This window comes from Polychytrium aggregatum (assembly GCF_025602895.1).
Source record: "Polychytrium aggregatum strain JEL109 chromosome Unknown BJ171scaffold_25, whole genome shotgun sequence".
Lineage (NCBI taxonomy): Eukaryota > Fungi > Chytridiomycota > Chytridiomycetes > Polychytriales > Polychytrium > Polychytrium aggregatum.
The window spans coordinates 474,216-494,161 of NW_026516227.1; the positions used below are offsets into that span (position 1 = coordinate 474,216).

General features: G+C 58.3%; 5 protein-coding genes across 5 annotated transcripts; 3 read left to right on the forward strand and 2 right to left on the reverse strand.

Moving 5' to 3' along the window:
- Positions 1-2,128: 2,128 nt before the first annotated feature.
- BJ171DRAFT_510454 (uncharacterized protein) lies at positions 2,129-2,458 on the forward strand (the record flags this gene model as incomplete). Its single annotated transcript, XM_053111495.1, has 1 exon — positions 2,129-2,458. A coding segment is annotated over one exon (330 nt), but the record flags the coding sequence as incomplete, so codon positions are not given.
- Positions 2,459-3,528: 1,070 nt separating this feature from the next.
- On the reverse strand, positions 3,529-6,161 carry BJ171DRAFT_150416 (uncharacterized protein). The gene is made up of 3 exons (XM_053105780.1): positions 5,140-6,161; positions 3,889-4,930; positions 3,529-3,756 (listed from the first exon to the last, which is right to left on the reverse strand). The coding sequence occupies exons 1-2, from the start codon at positions 6,124-6,126 to the stop codon at positions 3,950-3,952; spliced, it is 1,968 nt and encodes a 655-aa protein (XP_052965435.1). The 5' UTR covers positions 6,127-6,161; the 3' UTR covers positions 3,529-3,756; positions 3,889-3,949.
- Positions 6,162-6,983: 822 nt separating this feature from the next.
- BJ171DRAFT_510456 (uncharacterized protein) lies at positions 6,984-11,048 on the reverse strand. The gene is made up of 5 exons (XM_053111496.1): positions 10,434-11,048; positions 9,881-10,113; positions 9,574-9,709; positions 8,090-9,346; positions 6,984-7,873 (listed from the first exon to the last, which is right to left on the reverse strand). The coding sequence occupies exons 1-5, from the start codon at positions 10,730-10,732 to the stop codon at positions 7,357-7,359; spliced, it is 2,442 nt and encodes an 813-aa protein (XP_052965436.1). The 5' UTR covers positions 10,733-11,048; the 3' UTR covers positions 6,984-7,356.
- A 992-nt stretch (positions 11,049-12,040) lies between these two features.
- Positions 12,041-12,917, forward strand: BJ171DRAFT_510457 (uncharacterized protein). The gene has a single exon (XM_053111497.1). It carries the CDS (start codon positions 12,175-12,177, stop codon positions 12,790-12,792), a length of 618 nt encoding a protein of 205 aa, XP_052965437.1. The 5' UTR covers positions 12,041-12,174; the 3' UTR covers positions 12,793-12,917.
- Positions 12,918-17,010: 4,093 nt separating this feature from the next.
- On the forward strand, positions 17,011-19,863 carry BJ171DRAFT_425489 (nucleotide cyclase; the record flags this gene model as incomplete). The annotated part of the gene is made up of 5 exons (XM_053107722.1): positions 17,011-17,258; positions 17,827-18,544; positions 18,714-19,055; positions 19,233-19,446; positions 19,622-19,863. 5 exons carry the CDS (start codon positions 17,011-17,013, stop codon positions 19,861-19,863), a joined length of 1,764 nt encoding a protein of 587 aa, XP_052965438.1.
- Positions 19,864-19,946: the final 83 nt, after the last annotated feature.

The following is a 19,946-nucleotide window of genomic DNA, read 5'->3' on the forward strand; positions in this document are numbered from 1 at the left end:
TTCCCCGAGCTTCTCTTGAGCAGAAATCGACTCAATAGACAAGCTGACGATGGCTTTGAGAGAAGAGCGCTGATCCTGGTCATTTGTGCTCTGATTGAGGAAATTTTGGAAGTTTCGATCAACATCGGAGAGCGATACATCAACGTTGTCCAAGAGAGTCAAAAGTGTTCCGAGAACAAGAGGGTATCCCTGTATTTTCGATACGATGCGTGAGAGAGTATCCAGATCTTCTTTGGAGTCAAATTTGCCTTCAGTACGAGAAGACTCGGAGAGAATATAGCTGTAGGTCAGATCGTCCGACCAGGGAAGGAGACGGATGGGTTGCTGCTGAAAGTCCGAGACTTTGGCCCTGAACGCCGAGAGAAACGCCCCAGTGCTGATCGAGGACAGCCTAGTGGTGACGATGACATCGCCTCCGAACCCAAGGGTCTCGGAGTGCTCAAAGACAGAGTTGACGGCGTCAATATCGTCAATGTTGTCGAGGACGAGGAGATATCCATGCTGGTTGGCAAAATAGTGCGAGGCATGCTGCTTGATCTCCTCGATATTGATGGACGGGAACAGCTTGATAAGGCCGTCCAGAGCGGTGGCCTCGGTCGCACAATTGATCCAGTAGAACTTGAAGTACTGCGGCCGTGTTCCAATAGTGCTGTCCATGAACTCCACAAGCGAATCCTGGTTGCTGACCTCGAGCGTGCCCATCATGTAGCGGAGAAACTGCCGAGCCAGGACCGACTTTCCCATACCGCCCAGTCCCGAGATGATTGCTCGACCAGTCCGAGTGACTTGCTCGAGGAGGCTGTCGAGGTGGTCAATGTGGCCAAAAAACTTGGCGTCGCAAAAGTGGCGCTTGAGAAGCTGGTCCAGAACATCCTTGGTGGCGGACGAGATTGGCCGAAGCAGGTTCAGCAGGCGGTAGACCCGTCTGTGCGCCTGGTCGGGTCGGAGAGTGAGCATCTGGATTTGCTTCAATTGATGGAAAATGTGCCTGAGCCTGTCGAACCTTGGGGAGGCTGGGAAGGCGTAATTGTAAGGATGGAAGATTGTGTACGATGTCTGGGACCGAGAGGCCGAGGAACAGACAGGCCAGGGATCCGGGTGGGTTGGTGACGGCAAATCAAGCCGGGTGGTTGGATGGGTCAATGGAGAGCCATGAAGGGGTCCGCGGATCGCGGGAAACGAAGGGTGGTCGCGGGCGGTGGATTCGGTAGCGATTCGGTGGCGATTCGGTAATGTTCCGAACAAGAGCAGGGTCATGAGAGCGGAGAGATATCGATGTGACGACAGGCGTGGCAGATCGTATGATTTTAAGGAGTAGAGGAGCAACAGTCGGGGCAGGGCAGGGACATTCATGGTACGGCGGCGGGTATTAGTGCAGCGATGCAGGAACAAACCAAGCAGGAACAAACGAAGCAGCATTAGTGCAATCACAGCATCGGCAGCAACTCGCCAGCAACATCGGCAGCAACATCGGCAGCAACATCGGCAGCCCGCGCGATTGTGCCCTGCTTGGCATCGTTCACATCACAATGCCGGTCCTCGAACTTACCCCGTCATATGTTGCGATCGACAGTGGCAAGATCCGGAGATCCGAGCCGCTGTCCCTCAGCTGCAGGGCACGCTCAATCTCGAGGACAACACCGTCTTCCTTGTTGGTCTCAACGTTCTGCTGCATGATATCCATGGATTCCTTGCTGATGAGGAAGACGGCCACCGAGCTGTTTGGAAGCTCCTCAAGGAAGACTCTTTGCCAACTGTCAGCGTCAGAGAGGCAGTCGCGGTCCAGGAACACTGCGAGATGCTCGCCGTAGCGACGATAGAAAACCGACACGACAAGTCTCTTGAGACCTCGAGCAGTGTCGAGATCGGAGCTGGAGCGATAGCCGAAAAAGTAGTCGTGGCGTTCGCCATGAGTATCGCACAGCGATCTCTTTCTCGCCGGGATCAGCATCCTTCAGGTCCAGATGGGAGTGGGAGTGGGAGTGGGAGTGGGAGTGGGAGTGGGAGTGGGAGTGGGAGTGGGAGTGGGAGTGGGAGTGGGAGTGGGGACGATTCAATTGTGGGCGGCCTTGATAATTGCAACAAGGGGTGATCGAGTGTGCAGGATATTGGCAGCTGGGGAAGAGCAGGCAGATGGCAGATGGCAGATGGCAGATGGCAGATGGCAGATGGCAGATGGCAGATGGCAGATGGCAGATGGCAGATGGCAGATGGCAGATGGCAGATGGCAGATGGCAGATGGCAGATGGCAGATGGCAGATGGCAATCGGTGGCGCAAGTGACAAGACAGCAAGGCAAGACGGCAAGACAAGACAGCAAGGCAAGACAGAGGTTGGATGCAACGGGAGGCGTCCGAGAGCAGACGCAGTGCGGGAGACGACCCAGTGACCGGGAAACAAGACACTTGCAGCAGCGGGGGTTGACAGGAACGGCAGTCAAACCAAGGCCAAAGCAGTGACCGGAGCAATGACCAAAACAATGACCGAACAATGACCAGAACAATGGCCAGGACGACAGGGACCAGGCAGAACGACCAATTTGGCAGGAGCGTCTGGCCGACAGATATTTGGCAGGAGAGATGACCAGAGTGATGGTGTTGGCGGAACAGCGGATTGGCAGCAGGGGCGGACGCCTGGAAGGGAGGGCACTTGCGGAGACAAAGGTTCGATGGGGACAGAAGGCTGGCAAAGGCTGGCAAAGGCTGGCAAATGCTGGCAAGTGCTGGCAAATGCTGGCAAAGGCCGCTGAGGGGGAGGTGGCGCAGATATATCATTATTGGAAGTGCGCCACCGACCCAACCCAGCTCGAGCGCCGAGCCGGCTGGCTGCCCTGTTGCCCTGCTGTCCTGTTGCCCTGCTGTCTATTGCCCTGCTGTCCTGTTGTCTATTGTCCTGTTGCCCTGCTGTCCATCTCGCTGGGTTGCATCCTGCCTCACTGTGCTGCTTCCTGCCTCGCTGGTGCCTCGCATTCGTCTCAAAGTACCAAAGCGACTGTGTCGGCCCTTGAGCAGCTTGTGCTCCGAGTGTGAGGTCCTCTATCCCCCGCCTGAGCATATGGATATCCACACCCCCGGTATGGATATTCGGGTCTGGCTGTGGATCTCCACAACTGGTACGACCTCCACAACTGGTACGATATCCACAACTGATACGACCTCCACAACTGGTACGACCTCCACAACTGGTACAACCTCCACGGCCTGATGTGCATAAACACATCTGGCTCTGTTACCACATCCTGCCATGGCATCCGCACCCTGCCGTGACATCTGCGGGCGAACAGGAGCATATGTCTGTTCGCTCTTGAATATGCTTCCACAGTCCAGTCTCTTCCTTCTCCCGTGTCGTTGGAGCATATCTCCATCCAACATGTGCACCCTTGCATATCCCCAAGCCCCTGGTGGCTTTCCTCTCGTTCCATCTAATGTTTTTCCGCCCCATTCCGACCAATATTGGCCGCTCTCCTGCCAATTGGTCGTCCTGCCTGGCCCCTACCGCCCTGGCAGCGCTCCTCCCACTGGACAACTGCTATGGTGCAAGGCGAGACGTATTTGTTCCAGATTGGATCATAAAGACGCCAAGGGGGGGGGGAGGAGAAACATAACAGAAAGCGTAGAAAGGGTGAGTGGAAATGCTGTTGGGTCGGATGGTGGCATCCGCAAAGTTTCGGCCCGGAGCCTCGCAGCGACCCCGCATTTCGCCCTTGTGCCTTCGACGGCATTTGAGATGCGATGGTGGAGTGCCCGTTACATCGGCCCTGGGAGAACGATGAGCGTCAGTGTCAAGAACAGAGTAAGCAGCAATGGGGATCCGGCCGATCGCCTGGTATCTCAATCCAACCGACGGAGTCTTGAGGATTCCAACATCCATCCATTATTCTTGTACATACATCGAGTCGTATCGGACCACTTACCGATTCTCCATCGGGAGGCCCTCTTGTTTGTAACTCATTATCGGAATTGGTACAAAGACTGTATCGTTTTGTTGCTGTTCAGCCGCTTGCGTGTGCTGGCAGCGATGGCCACCTGGGTCGAGATCTTGAACGAAGGTTGAGCTGGAAACATCGAAAGGTTGAGGGGAATGTCCAGATTCAAGAATTTCAAGAGCTGTCTGTGCTGGATAAGCAACTCGCTTCGACTGCTGCAGTTGAGGAGGATGAACATGTAATGCTGGAAGCCTGTGCGCGTGATTGCGTAGCCCAGGTCGTGGTACTCGATGTTCGGCGGGATTTTGGCACACTCGACACCGAGCTGCTGGTAGAACTCAAACTCGTTGCCGTATCGGGTCAGGAGCAAGCCTTGATTGATGTAGTCGTCGTATCCGCGGAAAAAGTTGCGATGGAAGGTGTCCATCTTGGTTGCTTCCAAGAAGCTTGTTCTCTCGGGGAAGACCGAGGCGTCGAGAGCATCAAAGATCCAGCTGTACAGTCGGCAGCCCAAGGGAGTGAGTCTCTCCGCGTTCAGCTCCGACAGATACATGGCCTCCCCAGGAATAAACTGAAACGAAGGGCTCTGTGGAATGGCCACGGGGGCCGGGGTTGGGGGCTGGACAACTTCCGGGGCTCGCAGAGGCAGTGGCGGAGGAGTGGCAACTACCGGTGTTGTCTCGGCAGCAGCAGTTGGGGCGGGCGACGCCGGCGGCGCTGCGGCATTCTGGAGATCAAACGTGTTTGCGTAGATGGTGGCAAGCTGGCTGAGGCAGTTGCTGACCAGCCGGGGAATGCAATTGATGCCCTGGATGGCAAAGATGAAGGCCATCGTCTCTCGAATGGTGTGCTTCTGAGGACTGTTTGGATGGCAATGTAGCTCATCGGGGAACTGGTCGAGATTGAAGGACCGGAAGAGGGAAATTACGTCCCCGGACTCCTCTGCCACAAGGAAGGGAACGATCTCAAGCTTGCCGGTCTTGCACAGGTCGACAGCGAACTCCCACTGTTACGACGAGCCAAGGCAGTTACCGCATTAGAACTCCTAGCTCGTTCATTCTCCAGCAACCGAGCCAAGCAGCAGTGGGCACCTGTGCATACCCATACTGCTGGTGCAGAACATATTCCACCCATCGCGGGGAGCAGAGCAGAGCAGAAAATATACGCCGCACATCAGCACTGATTTGGACGCCAGGCCAGACAACAGCCACTCACCTCAAGCAGAAGGTTGTCGGGCTTGTCGGCGGTCCTGACACGCTCAAGCGCCTGGTCGCTGATGAGCAGAATGGCGATTTTCGAGTTGACGAGGCCACTGAGGAAACCCTGCTCCCAAGCCTTGCCATAGACGAGACAGTTGACATCGAGATAAACGTGGGGCAGCTTGGGAGCTCCGCCTTTCGTGTATGCCTTTAGACGGTCGGTAAACTCGGACGACTGAAGGTAGAGTGCCAGCTTTTCGGCGAGGTTGTGCTCGGACGAGACACGGTAGGAAATGAAAAAGTCATGGGCGGTGTAGCCGCTGCGGCACTTCCAATCCTTGCGGCTGGTGAAAACCCGAGACAGGGTGCTCTTTTCGTTCTGCGGGGGAACCTTGGGACGGGTTGGGGGCTGCGAGTCGCCTTCAGACGCTGGTTCGGGCTGGGGGCTGGGCTGAGGCTCTTGGGCTGTCTCGGAGACAGGGGGGCTGGGGATCGGGGCTTGCGACGGCTCAGGCTTGATAGCGGGTTGGGAGATGGCACCGGCATCGAGGGCCTGGGGATACGCTTGATCAATAGAATCAGCCGAGCTTGGGAAAGGCACGGATGGACGACCAAACGAGCTCTGCGATTGCGTACGACCAAACGAGCCCTGCGATTGCAGACGACCGAATGAACTCTGCGATTGCGGGCGTTCAAACGAGCCCTGCGATTGCGGACGAAACGAACTCTGCGACTGTAGACGTTCAAGCGAGCCAGCATGCGACAGCGAGCCGTATTGGAGAGGAGCCTGGTCAAAGGTCTCGGCCACGAACTGGGGCTCCTGGACGAAACTACTGTTGGTGACGGGTTCGCCGAGGAAGCTCTGTTCATAGAAGGTGCTCGAGGAGTACCCGATGGACTCGTCAAAGCTGGGAGGCAGCTCGCTGTGGCCGTGGGTGGCGAAGTCAGATGCACCACTGGTTGTGGCAGCCGGCGCTGCGGGTGGCTCTCCGTCGCCATCCATGACGCCCTGTGCCAAGGATCGATGGTGGCGGAATGGCCAGCGACAGAAGTAGCCAAAAAAAAAAAAGAGTCACGGAAGCAACCAGATATCAGAGAGGCAGTTGGAAAGCCTAGAGACGACACTGCAGCCGAAGCAGAGTGATATGCGGGCAAGCCAGAACATATCCATCAACCGCCTTACCGAGAGCAGAAAATCAAGGGCGGTATCGGCGTCGTTGTTGGTCAGAAGCAGTGTATGTTCAACCTTGGTTCGGGAGAATCCCATGGCCATGAGCCGCTGGGTCGTGGCCTCGATATTCGCTTCTGTGAGCGGGGTGACAGCAATGTCGGTGTCGGTTCGGACAATGGATTAGGTCGGGGAGAGAAACTCTGCAGTGCTGCATTGATGTGGCGAGTCGACGACCAGGCGAGATGGCAGGAAACCACAGGCAAGCCAAGCCAGCACCCTGTGCAGGTATGCAGCAGCCGTTACCGGAGGGCATCACTGGCAGTCGGAGGTGGGAGGATCGAGACGGATGATCGAAACGGACGATCGAGATGGACAATCGAGATGGATGATCGAGACGGATGATCGAGATGGAGGAAAGCGGCGAGCCAAGGGGCTGAAGCAGGTGGGTCAACCGCCAGCGGAGCGAAGCCACCTGACCCAGGCCAAGAAGGACCGTTGCTTGGCCGCGCGACGCGCCTGGGGCGCACAGAGTCATGCAAACTCTGGCTGTACGACCCTGTGCGCGTCGAGCGGTGGCGCCTCCCTTGATCGTGTTTGTGGCCAAGGCGCCCAACTTTGGATCCCAGAGATCGTTGGCAGGCGATGAGCGAGCACACCCGCATCCAATGCAAGCGGGCCGGCAACGGTCGAAAGCAATACACATCGTGTTTTTGACTGAATACCGGGTATTCAACCATCCATACGAAAACGAAGAAAAGAAAAGACTATTGGTGTCAAAAATCCAGGGTGCCAGTTGCATTATGGACAAGCTATCGAGACAAAGACTACATGGCGCCGCTGACAGCACGGTAAGTATGTTGTGCTGTAAGAAAATACAAAGCCGGAAGTGGAGAGGGAGGTTCGTTGACCAATAAATACGGATAGGGGGTTACTCCTCAAGAGGAGGAGGAGGAGGAGAGAATGCAGTCTACATAGATCGGATATTGAACAAACAACAAAGCAGAAGAAATGGAAGAGAAAAGGATGCTACCACGCAGGAGATCAAAAGAATGCCCGATGCGCTTAGTCTGTCGGCAGGGCCGGAAGCGGCCCGCTCGGAGGAGGACCTTTCAGGGGCGGGATCGTGTAGGAGATGTGGCTGAGGGCTGACAAGATGGGTGATGCAAAATCGCCGTTCAAGCCCGAAGAGACGGGGGTTGCCGGGAGGGAGCCTGTCAGAGGCTGCTTTTCGTCATAGATAGAGCCGGCCTTGGACGGAGGTCGGTTGGGATAGGAAAAGGGATGCCGCTCAGTCTCGCTCGGCGTCAACGGGCTCTGGGGCATAGCGGGTTTGTAGATCCGCTCCGGTGCCAGGGGGCTGCGCGGCGATGTGGCCGATGGAGGGAGGCGTGTCTGAGAGGCGCGGAACGAGGCTTGGCCTCCGCGAGGATGGTTCTGGTTCGCACGAGGAGCGGGACTGCCGCGGTGCATCGCCTGGCTGATGCGAGGTAGCTCCTTGGCGAGAGCTCCAAGTGGGAAGATGCCGCTTTCGTTGGTGCGGGTATTATATCCCGTTGCCCAGCCATCCGGCCAGATATGTCTGTGAGAACAGCGACATTGGTTAAATCACGACAGGCGCAAGGGACTCTGCATGGCAATCGCCGGGGAAGGCGTTGGCCGCAGTCGCGTGGCCATGGTTTCATCCACGAATGCAGGAACATGCAGGATCAAACGCCCGATTGCCATTTGCCTCTCTCCGAGGCACTGTCCTCCTTCCCTCCCGTCCCCGCTCCGCGCCATGGGCTGTAGCGCGTACCTGATGGCAATCAAATCGCCTTGATGGATCGATATCTCGTCATCGCGGGTCTTGTCATAGTTGCGCTGGGCCAAAAGTCGCTTGCCGAGCAGACAGGCCGAGTCTCGCATGGCCGTCGGAGAGACGCCCATCTGAGAGACCGACCGGATCGACTCGTTGCGCTTGCCAGGGGCCCAGCGACTTTGAACGGCCTCGTGTGTGGCTCCGGGCGGCGTTGCGGGGCGACCAAATGAGGTATTGATGCTCAAATGAGGTTTGGTGCGCTTGGATGCTGGAGGCATACTATCGGCGGGCCGTGACGGGATGAGCTGCCCCGACGAAGTCTGCAGGTACGGCGTGCTCGACGAGTCAGACCCAATGAGGGTTGAGCTGACGGCAGGTCGATCCCCGCCGGACGAGCCGTTGCGGTTGTGCCAGTCCGAGTTGGACCGGCGGTGGGAGTTGGCGGCATAGAAGGGACCAGGCTGCAGCGTCGCTGGTTTGGCCGGCGGTCCGTCTGCACGGAGAGGCATCCGCAGCTCGGGATTGGAGGGAGCGCGCGGTCGACTCACGACATGGACTGGGGCGAGCGGACCCGAAGACGGAGGCGAGAATAGGATGTTGACTCCGTGAGGGCTGCGAGGACTGGCGGGGCTGTGCGGCTCGCCGGCCGAGCGATGTGACCGAGTGGGAGACGAGGGAACAAGCAATGAAGGCAGCGTTGACACCTGGGGCGAGCTGACGGGACGTTGGCCGCGGACGTTGCGTTGGAAATGAAGCAGCTGGTGAGGCTCGGAGAATCGACGGCGCGAGAGCATATCGCTGCTCGGACCAAATTCGGTGTCCTTGATGGGCGTGATGCGGATATGCGGCTGAGTCCGATGCTGTTCAACCCGCTCGGAGCGAGCAGACCGGACAGCAGGAGGCACGCACGTACTCATGGGGTTGTATGTGTGAGGAATCCGCACAGGGAGCTCGACGACTCTGCCGCTTTCAAGAACCGACGACGAGGACGACAGTGAAGACGAAGATGACGAAGACGACAGCGATGAAGACGAGGAGGAGGAGGAAGAAGAAGAAGAAGGAGAAGAGGAAGAAGAAGAAGAAGACGCTGAAAAGACAATCTCGACATCGTGACTGATAGAGACCTGCGCTGTGGAACAGTCAAAGTGGTAGTCGACATCGCTTGGGCTATCGATGACGACGACCGAGCTGCTTTTGGTTGGGTGGATCGACTGCCCAACTAGACGACTGGTTTCTACCACTTTGTCATGGAGACTGCGTCGCGTCAGATTGGATACCAAGTTGTGCGTGTCGGCGGACGAATCCAGCAAGTTGTTCACGAGTCGAAATGCACCGAGGATAGCCGTGTCGGGTTGTGCATTGAAAACATCGTTTTTGCATCGGATATGTTGAGTCCCAAGCGTTGTAAAGGATCAGCGACGGAGCAGGGAGCCAAAGACGCCCCAGATGGGATATGCGAATAGTAGCAGAGATGGACATACCGGAAAGTGAAATGCTCTCTCCACCTGACAAGAAGAACGAGTTCTGGGTGGCTGGTTGAGGTTGGATGCAGACTGAGAGCAACACAGGGACGTGTGGGCTTGTGGTCTGCTTCAACGACCTTCCACATTACGGGCACTGCGAGGACACGCCAATCAAACGGCAAGGATTAGAGCTACGGATAGATGCGTCGGCGTGAAACCATGCTTGCCACAGATTCCAGCCGAGTGTGTCCAGGCAGCGCCATTTGTTGATGATGCAGCCAATGGTGATTGTCGCGGTAGTGGACAGAGTCGTTGGCGAACTTACCACTCGAAAGCGTGCCGCAGAGAGCAGAGGCAGTCGTGGAGTCGCCGATTTCCTTGCGAAAGATTGCGATGGGGAAGTGCTCGAGCACGGAGAGCGGGACCTTGTTTCCCGCAGCATCGATTCTGGCGCGGCAGTGGTAGTCGATCTCGTAGAATCGGGAGGTGGTGTCGGCAAAGAGGCGGACGGAAGGCGCGAGATGGTTCACGGGCAGGACGAGCAGGAACGGGGTGTCCCTATGGAGACGAGTTTGGCGCAACAGTCAGGGTGTGTGGGCAGCAAGCGGCGGCCGACGGAGGGGTAGAATGGCAGCCGCCAAGGTGCGACAGCAGGGCAGAGCCATGGACGATCGTGGGCGATGGTGCACGATGGCGCACGATGGTGCATGGTGATGTGGGGTGGGCGTGTCCGACTGCGGGTGGAGCCGTCAAGCCCCATGCAGACAGATATACAACGGCGACCGGGCAGGGTATGCCGACGACAGATGGTCGGATGCAATGCTGTGCGGGATGCTGGGGTACGGTGTGCGATTCATTCACCGTCCGGCCAAACATACCGTGAGTCTTGCATAGCCGAGCCCAGAAGCGAGAGACTGAGCCGCAGCGGGGTCTGGGCGACAATCTCGACAGCAGCGTCTTTGGGATCGCTGGCATTGGTGATGGTCTTGACGAGCTCGATGCAGATGGTGATCGAGTCCTGAGAAGCCTCATACCAGGGCTGCGAGGTTGCCCAGGCATGGAAGCCCTTGGGTCGCAAGCGCAGGATGCCCTGCAGCTCGGATGAAACCAAGGCCGAAGTCTGGGCAACCCGGACGGTGTATGCGGGTGGAAGGATCCACTCGCACAACGGAGACATTGGGTACGAAGCGGGCTCGAAGCGGGCTCGATGCGACTTGTGGCGGCGGGCTGGGTCGAGAGTCGAGGCGCTGCCGACGTGGGGGATGAACCGAAATTGCCGGCTGATCAGGGAAGCTGGAGGAGGATGGGCTGGCAGGGCAGACGAAGAAGCGAGAGCAGAGAGCTGAACGCAGAGCTAAACAGACAGCGGATGGACAGACAGGACAACCGACGCCGAGGGAACGAACCCGGAGGCCTGGCTGTCGACTGGGGGGGGGATTGCGGGAGCAGATGGCCAAGGCAGGCCGAGGGTGGTTGAGATTTAAAGGGCGAAGGCGGATGGATGGGAGCCAAGTTCAGCGCCCCACCGACCGCCGCCACAGGACCACGAGATGGTCCCAGCCAGAGGCCTCCTTGGCCGCGGATCAGGGCCATGGATCGGTCTTTGCCATTTTCCGCGAGGGGCGCTGTGCCGCTGTCGCTGTTGCTGTCGGTGGATGGCATTGGGAAGTATCCGAGCGCCGGTGTCGATTGCGCATGGGAAAGCAGCCACCATCGGAATCGTTAGGCCATCGGAGTCGTCGGACCGTCGTAAGCATTGGACTTGCCAACTTTTGCACTTGCCCCGAATCGAGCAATCACGGCACCTGATCCACCACAGACACTGCACATCACAGAAACTGAGCGTCGCGGTCGCAGAGTGCAGTGCAGTGCAGCTGTGCACAGTACACACGGTGGCAAGGCTGCCCAGCCTCCAGAGTCGCACCGGGCGCGCAAGTGTGGCGTGCGTGTTACGCCGGGGGCGCACCGCGTGGGCTGTTTCGCCTGAACTGGCGCGCACAAGCGCAGCCCGACTGTCTATGTGATCCCTGCGGGTCGGTGGGGGAATAGCCGCTGGCTGGCTGACCAGGCCCCATGTCGATAGCTCTCGCCGGCGATTGTTATTGATTGTCGCTTGTCTTGACGGAATACCCTCCACCGGGTGTGGTTCTGCTGCTGCGGTCGCAGCTGCCATCGGTCCCGGGATAGCATCCATCGCTGCATCGAATGGCCCTGCAGCGGACGCCGGCCCCAATTGCACACCCGTGCGCGGCGGGTCGGCTCGGGGGCTGCCGCCGGCTGTCAGCGCCGGCTGTCAGCGCCGGCTGTCAGTGCCGGTGCCGGTGCTTCTGCTTGTGCCATGCTGCACATTTCCGGTGCTTGGCCGTCGCCGCCTCCTTCCCCCTGTCCCAGCCGACTCGCACTCCTGTGCGGCCGGGGGGGGGTCTCCTGTGTTTCTGAGACCAGCCGGCCAGGAGAGCCGGGATATCCGTGCCGAAGCGCATCTCGTCCTGTCGCTGCCGCCGCCGCCGCCGCCGCGAGCAGCCCGCCTGTCGACAGCGACGCCTGCATGTCCATGAGCCTGGCGAGCACATATCCAGGACGCGGGACCTGCAACGTAACGCTGACAGCAAAGAGCGGATGGGCATCCTGTGCGGCACTTTTTCCACACCGGCCATGGCTGCCCAGACGACGGGCCAATGCATCACGAACAACACTTGGTCTCGGAGGGTGACAGCTGCAGGAGAGAGGCCATCTGCCATCGGGCCGAGTCCAGGGATATATCTGCCACCCAACCGAGTCCAGGGAGACGCTGCCATCGGGTCTCTTGCACTTGGCCCGAGCAGCCTTGCAAGACTCGTAACGACATCCTGCGGGTCGCCGATCTATCCTGCGGATCCGCTCGCCGGTCCTGTCCATCGCATGCTCGGCTGCAATCGCCCCTGTCGCATGGCTCGCCGATCGTCTGCTTGGACAGTCATCTGCCTCGGCCGTGTCCATCCCGTCTTGCGGTGGCCGAGACACCAGTGTCTTTCTGCTTGCCAGCCGCTGGCCGGGTCAGTCCCCGCCCCCGGCCTGCATCCCAATCTGCCATCGCACCAGAGACCATGTGAGCAGCACTCGGCCAAGACTGCAGACGCAAGCGTCCTCGTGGGGCAATCTGGTCCCCAATTCGCCTTGGCTGGTCCACCGACTCGCTGTTCCATTATCCCGTTGCGTGCCTATCTGCCCTCTCGGGCTCTCGAGCAGCCTGGCTGATTCTCCTCTCCGTTACGCCTGTCTGCCTTGGTGCACTTTGCCGGTTCGCTGTCGGTGTTGTCCGCGTTCCTGCCCCTTACACTTTATTCAGAAAAAAACGGGACAACATAGCCGTTTCCATGAACATGTAGTATGTGCTGTGCTTGCGTCAAGCAAAGCCACAAGAAATAAAACAGATCACTTTGGCAGCCTCCGAGTGAAGACCGCCGGTCGCTCTCCGATCTCCACAATCGACCTGCATACTGTGATCATGTTGCGCGCCGCATTGACGTCGCGATTCCACACTGTCTGGCAGCTGGGATTCTTGCAGCTCCTGACAAAGTGGGAATTCGCAACACTGGGCGCATCGAGTCCTTCCAACCGAACTGGCTCCAGGCACTTGGAGCACACTTGCGAGGTGTTGAACTCGTTCGTCGAGGCCACCTTGACGCTTCCATGAGGGTGATTGGGACGGCGTCGGTGGTGCTCGAATTGCTCAAAGTACCGCTGCCTCCGAGGGCTGGATGCATAGCCCTTGCCTTGTCGCCATGACGCATTGCCAAAGGCGATCACCACATCGGTCCGTATCGGGGCGTGCTTCAGGACGGCCTTGCACATCTTGTCAACGGCCACTTGGCGCCTCCTGTGGCCCGTGAAGCGATGGTGACGGGCCTTCTTGCCAAGGTGGAAGTCGAGCTGCACTCGCAGCTCCGGTCGCAGGACATGGGTGAGATGGACCTTGAAGGCCTCCGAGGACGACACCTTGGGCGAGGGGGTGGTCGACATCCAGGTCTCGATGCTGAGTCGATACTTCATGGTGTTGTGCCACTTGGTGTTGGACGTATGGCCACACATTTGCTGGTAGTGGCCATTGGAGAATGAGACCACCTCGTCTTGGTGGCCCGGTGCTTGGATGACCGCCGTGAAGATGGAGCCGACTCCAGGATCGATGCCAATCCAAGTGGTACGGTTGGGGTCTGGGTCGCCGATGTGGGCCTGGATACGCTGCTCGGCAGTCGGAGGAGGCTCGATGGTCTCGGTGTGATCAGTTCGACGCACAAACTTGACGAGGCCGATGGTGCATCCAATTCCATCGGTGCTGATCTCGTAGTTGAACAGCTTCTTGTCCCTGACCCGCTCTTGGAAGAGGGAACTACGCAGCTTGAAGCAACTGCGCCAGAGACGATCCTGGTTGTTGATGCCGTCCTCACCTTCATCCTTGAGCTTGTCCCGGGTGAGTCCAAGGCGCTTCTTTGGACCAAGGAGCTCCCAGAGTGCGACCGTGTCGATCTTGACATACTTGGCCGTGGCAGTGCATAGAGGAACCATCGTGCACACGGCCGGAGGAGTGTCGAGAGCGAGCTGCTTGAGCGCCCAGTTGATCCTGGCGGCCAGCTTGTTGATCTTGGCCTTGGTGGTGCCGAGCTCAGACTTGACCGTGGTGAACCTCTTGTCGTCGGAGGGAATGCCTCTGGCAGTGAGCTCGTCCAGCTTGGCCTGGCGCTGCAGCTCGGTGACTCGGAGGGCGGGCATGTCACAGTCGATCCACTTGTGGACATTGTCGACCATCTTGTCTCGGGCGAGGATTCTCACATGGTGTGAGAGGCGATGGAGGGCCCGGAAGCGGTCCTGGTCGTTGCTGTACCGAAACTCGTCCAGGATGTGGCCAAACTCGGGATAGAGGAACTCGAGATCGGCCTTGGGTGGAGTCTGCCCTGGTTTCTCGAAGAGCTCGAGACAGGCCTCGATGGCTTCGTGCTTATGCTTGTTGGCTGGGAAGACGGCAGCGCAGAAGCGGCGAAGGAGTCGCCAGTAGGCCAGGTCGAGGTGGGTGGTGCAGTTGGTGGCATAGGCATTGACAGCCAGTGTGAGAAGCTGACTGTGAGCACCATCAGGCAGACGAGGGGCCGGAGGCAGGTCTGCGTGTCGAGTGGTCTGGTAGTCGCGAAAGGAAGCGACCAGATGCTCGTTGTATTTCTTGGTATCCCTGGCCGTCGAGAGGGCATCGGCCTGGACGATCTTGAAGCATTGGCGAACGAAAGCAGGGGTGGACTTGGAGATGACGAGGACGGGAAGATCCTGCTCGATGCACCGGAGGATGTGCAGGTTGAGCAGCCTGGATGCCTCGAACTGGATCTGTGTCATGGCCTCGACGGTGGCCTGGATCTTGTCGCGGAGAGCGGGATTGAGACAACAGCCATCCATCGTCTGCTTGAAGCAGCTGAACTGAGGGGCGGATGACCTTCCATCCACGAGTGGGACGACAGAACTCTTGAGGGGCCGGTATTTGGGACACTTGCTAGTGTTGCAACGTTCGTGATCGGTGCCATCGCACTGGCGACATCGCTTGCCGGTACTCGAGGAAGTAGATGGACCAGGCTCGGTGGGATCGACATCCATTGGATCTGCAGAAGCAGTGGTGGTGAGCGACGGAGCAACAGACGACCAAGCATGCGTGGGATCAGAATACGAACCAGAGACAGGCTCCGACTGTGACTTGGCTTTCTTGGGCCTGGGTGGCCGAGGCTGGTCATCACCGGCACCCTTACGCTTCGGAGGCATGGGGGCAGAGGATGCTGGATGCCTGCCAGTGGTACTGGTCAGAGCAGAGACTTCTCTTTATCGTACAATAGCGCGATGATCAAATCAAGGCGAGGTGAGGGAAGAAAGCAGCAGGACAAAGGTGTGGCATTTATACCCGAGAGCAGGAACCCGTCTGCGCGGGCTGGTTGGGGAAGTGACCCTGTTCAAAAATCGCCGAGAGGTTCAAGCCAGGGATGTGAACGCGAAAACGGCGGCTTGATTGGAGGGAACTCAACCCCAAATCGGTGGGGACTCAACCCCAAAGAAGTTCTCGATGGGATTGAAGTCGGGCGAGGCAGGTGGGGTGAAGATCACTGACCATCCTCGGCGCTCGATGCAGTCCAGGACAGCCATTGTCTTGTGCATGCTGACATTGTCCATCACAACCACAGAGTCGTCTGGGAAGGCCGCTCGCTCAAAGAACTCGACCATCGAGTGTGTCTTGAATGATGTGGGGATGTACATGCGATGCAGCACACCAGAGTGGTTGATGGCAAATGCAGCTGAGACAGACTTGTGTTTCATGTGATTGCGCTGGCGAAGCGGAGCACCCTTCGGTGAGTATCCGTAGAGAGGGAAAATGGATTTCCTGATCCCCGTCTCATCGACAAAAACGAATCGTCGTGGGTCGATGGAGCGGACCTGGTCCCTGAACTGTGCCACTCGCTCATCCAGTCGCTTGGACTTGTAGAGGTGTGTTGCCCTCTTGTGTGAGAGACCTGCTCGCTGGATGGCAGTGTGGCAGAGTGAGAGTGATACTTTCCTCTGGAGGATGGACTCGAGCTTGCATCGCAACACAGGACCAGTCTGCAACGGGTCCTGTTCAATCAGGGTGCGAATGACTGGACATGCCTGCTCGAAGATAGTGGATCTGCGAGCTGGGACCCGGGATGGGTCATCCAGCTTGCATCCTCGGTGCCATCGATGGATGGTGCTCTTGGACACACTGAATATGGAGGCGACCTTACGCAGGCTATGGATGAGGGCGTAGCATCGCAATGCGGCGGTGCGAAAGTCGGATGTGTGGCGAATGGTCATGGCCAGCGCGCGATAACATTGGGTAACAAAATATTCGATGAATGGTCAAAAACCCGGGTGTCCCGTTTTTTATTGGATCGCCCTTATTCTGCTTGTCTCGCTGCCTGCCCGTTGCAAGCCTGCTCTGGCGCTGCTCTCTTCATCGCTGCCCCACCCGGCCTTACAATAAAATCCTTCTCTCTCTCTGCCGGAGCATCCAGTCTCGCCGCCTCTTCGCAGAACCCTGCTCTCGGATCCCAGTCCCGCTCGCATCCCAAAGCCGTCGTCGTCGACAAGCCCTCCCTCCACCTCGCCTCATCGCCCCGCCACGCCGCCTTCCTCGCTATGAATCGAGACCGCACCCTGGACTATATCCAGAGAAAGGGCTCGCTGGCCTCATTGGAGAGCACCGACTCGCAGGCCACCATGGCCCTGGGCTTCCATGCCCCGACACCGTTAAGGGTCAACACTCACTACAGCACCTCTTATCAATCGAACCCGCTGCTTTCGCCGCCGCTCGGTGGGCCGACGTCGCCCCGGACCGTCCACAACAGCCCGGCGCTGACTCACCTTCGCCAGGACACTCCTTTGCTCCCAGGCGATGATTTCCAGCTGGACCGGCCTCTGCAGCCCAAGGTCATGGCCGCCCATCACTCGCTTTCTGCCCGCAAAATCATCTTCCAGACCACCCAGCCGCGAAGCCTGTCGCCTTCGCAGCCCACGTCGTATGCTCGCCTCATGATGAATGCCTCCTACGGTGGCCAAGTGTCGTTCGCCCTCAACCGCAGGGAAACCAAGCTGGGTCGCAAGGAAGACAACCACATCGTCCTGACCTGCGCCAAAATCAGCAAATACCACGCCGTCATCCGCCGGGACGACGAGGACAGGTGAGGCACGCTGTCCTGCTTGCATCTGCCCTTCTCTCTTCTCTCTTTCTCCCTGTTTTCCCGCTCCACTCTCTGTTCCAAGACCGGTGGCTATTTTTCTTGCGCTCGCGCTCGAATTTATGGAGTTTGCCCTTTGCTGGCTGTCTCCCGCTCTCGACGGGTGACCTTCGTCATCAGTCTCCCACTCATGTTGCGGCTTTCAGTGCCGATCCCTGCAATGCGAGTCGCTGGCAGTATGGGCTTGGGGCTGGTTCGCAGTGGGGGGGGGGTAGAGGCGCAATTCCTTGGCCGGATGCTGTTGGCTTGGCTCGCCGGACATGTCGCTTGAATGCCGTTGCATTCGCCAACGTGCCGCTCCATTTGCTGGCGGGCGTCTCTGCGTCCGGACTCTCCGATAGCCCCGCCTCGGCCATGCTGCTCATTTGCGAGACGGGCTCTGGGCCATGCTGGGCTCTGCACCCTTTCCTTCTTGTGCATACTCTGACACTATTCTCGGCTTGTTGCTCGTCGACACTGGCTCGTCTCTGTCGTTCGTCCCTATCGACTGCCGCTCGGCCAACTGCCCCAGCCCTCCCACGTACTATATCAAAGACAACATGTCCGCAAACGGACTCCGCATCAACGACTCAACCATCGAGCCGGGCGAGTTCTACCGACTCGCCGACGACGATGTCATCAAGCTCGGCACCATCACCCTGCGTCTCCAGTACGCATCCATCGACGACGGCACTCCCACCACCTCGCCGTCCAAGCGCACTCCCCGTCCCACCTCCGGCAACGCCGAAAAGTTCCTTCGCCTCGTCACCATCCTGCCCTTTGAGCAGCGCTACGAAGACAGCGTCACCATCCGGGCCGAGCTCGAAGCCGACGGCGATCCCGACTTCAAGCGCGTCGACCAAGTGACCGATATTGGCACCCTGCGCGAGGACTATGAGAAGCTGCGTCTGGCCTACAAACTCTCCCAGCTGTCCTTCAAGATGGACATTACCGAGCTGCTGGCTCGATCCCTCGACCTGATCTTTGAGATCCTGGCCGTTGACCGCGGAGTCGTGCTTCTGGTCGATCAGGCCACGGGCATCCTGAGCACCCAGTTCGTCAAACTGCGCGAGGGCAAGGCCGACGACTCGCAAGAGATTCTCATGAGCTCCACCATCATCCGCAAGGTCTACTACACCCGCACCTGCCTCATCACTTCGGACGCATACGAGGATCCCCTTCTCGGCAAGACAGCTCGGTACGGCCAAATGCGCAGTGTCATCTGCGTGCCACTCATTGCCCGCAACAAGGTGAGAGTCATGTTGCTTGCGACAATGGCGGTACCATGCGATTCGAGCGAGTGGAGGATCTGCATCTGCATGGATTGATGCCGCAGAATGCGGATGCCTCAATTCGCATATCCACTCACTCACTCACTCACTCACTCACTCACTCACTCACTCACTCACTCATGTCCAGGTCCACGGCATCTTGCATCTCGATTCCAAGGATCGCATCAACTCCTTTTCCAGCAAAGACCTGTCGCTAGTCAAGACCATCAGCAACCACACCGCCATGGCCATCGAGAACAGCATCCTCATCAAAGAGGTCGAGCAAAAGGCCCGCATCACCGAGCAGCTATCTCGCTTCCTGGCGCCTCACGTTGTCGATCGCATGGTCAACCGCTCCGACATTTCGCGCAGCGGAGGCCGCGAGCTTGTCGGGACGATCGTCTTTGTGGATATCCGTGGATTCACCCACCTGAGCGAAACCTGCGAGCCCAGCGAAGTGGTCAGCCTGCTCAACGACTATTTTGAACGGGTGGGTAGTGTAGGCACTGTCGATCCAGTCCAGCCAGGCTATCGGAGATCTGGCCCGGACAGCTGCATGAACCACTTTGCCGACGCGAGCTCAAGAGCAGAACGGGCCCTGGTCGCCATGAACTTGCCTCTCCACACCTCGATTGACGACTGCTAACACCACGCTTCTGTCGTTCAGCTGGTCAGGATCGTGTTCAAATACGAGGGCGTTGTCGACAAGTACATCGGCGATGCCCTCATGGCTGTCTTTGGAACGCTCGAGGGTGAAGTCGATGCAGAGTACCGCAGCGTTGCGGCAGGCATCGAGTTTGTCAAGGCCATCGACGTCATGAGCGAAGAGCGCCAGCGCATCGGCAAGGCACCCATCTCGATCGGCGTTGGAATCAACACAGGTACGCAGAAACCGGGACACCAAACCGACATTCTCGGCGTAGTCTCGGAGGACCAGTGGCTGTGATATGAGATGCCTCGCTGCCTCGTCCTCCTGTCTTGTTTGTCTGCCAGCGTGCATGTCGACGTCACCCGTAGCCACCCTCCACGATCCTCGCTGACTGTTCTCGCTCACAGGCGAAATCCTTGCTGGATTCATTGGCTGCTCTCAGCGCCTCGAATACACCTGTATTGGCGACGCCGTCAACACGTCGTCGCGGATCTGCGATAGCGCAAAGTCTGGCCAAGTGCTCATCAGCGAGACTACCTATGAATTTGTCAAGGACAGGATCGAGTGCAGGCCCATCGGCTCGCAGCACTTCAAAGGCAAAACCAGGGAGGTCATGATCTATGAAGCTGTCCGCGTTCTCAATGAGTGACGTGTCTGACGAACCAACTAAGCGACGCGGCTCTGCAAGCAAGCAACCTGGACTGCGTGCCGCCAAGCTGCCGCTTCAAGGAA

Coding starts and splice junctions, on each gene's coding strand:
- BJ171DRAFT_150416 (XM_053105780.1), bottom strand. CDS start 6,126: ATGGATGGCGACGGAGAGCCACCCGCAGCGCCGGCTGCCACAACCAGT. Junction 4,931..5,139: donor CCGACAACCTTCTGCTTGAG/GTGAGTGGCTGT, acceptor TCGTCGTAACAG/TGGGAGTTCGCTGTCGACCT.
- BJ171DRAFT_510457 (XM_053111497.1), top strand. CDS start 12,175: ATGGGCATCCTGTGCGGCACTTTTTCCACACCGGCCATGGCTGCCCAG.
- BJ171DRAFT_510456 (XM_053111496.1), bottom strand. CDS start 10,732: ATGTCTCCGTTGTGCGAGTGGATCCTTCCACCCGCATACACCGTCCGG. Junction 10,114..10,433: donor TCGGCTATGCAAGACTCACG/GTATGTTTGGCC, acceptor TCGTCTCCATAG/GGACACCCCGTTCCTGCTCG. Junction 7,874..8,089: donor GGCGATTTGATTGCCATCAG/GTACGCGCTACA, acceptor CTGTTCTCACAG/ACATATCTGGCCGGATGGCT.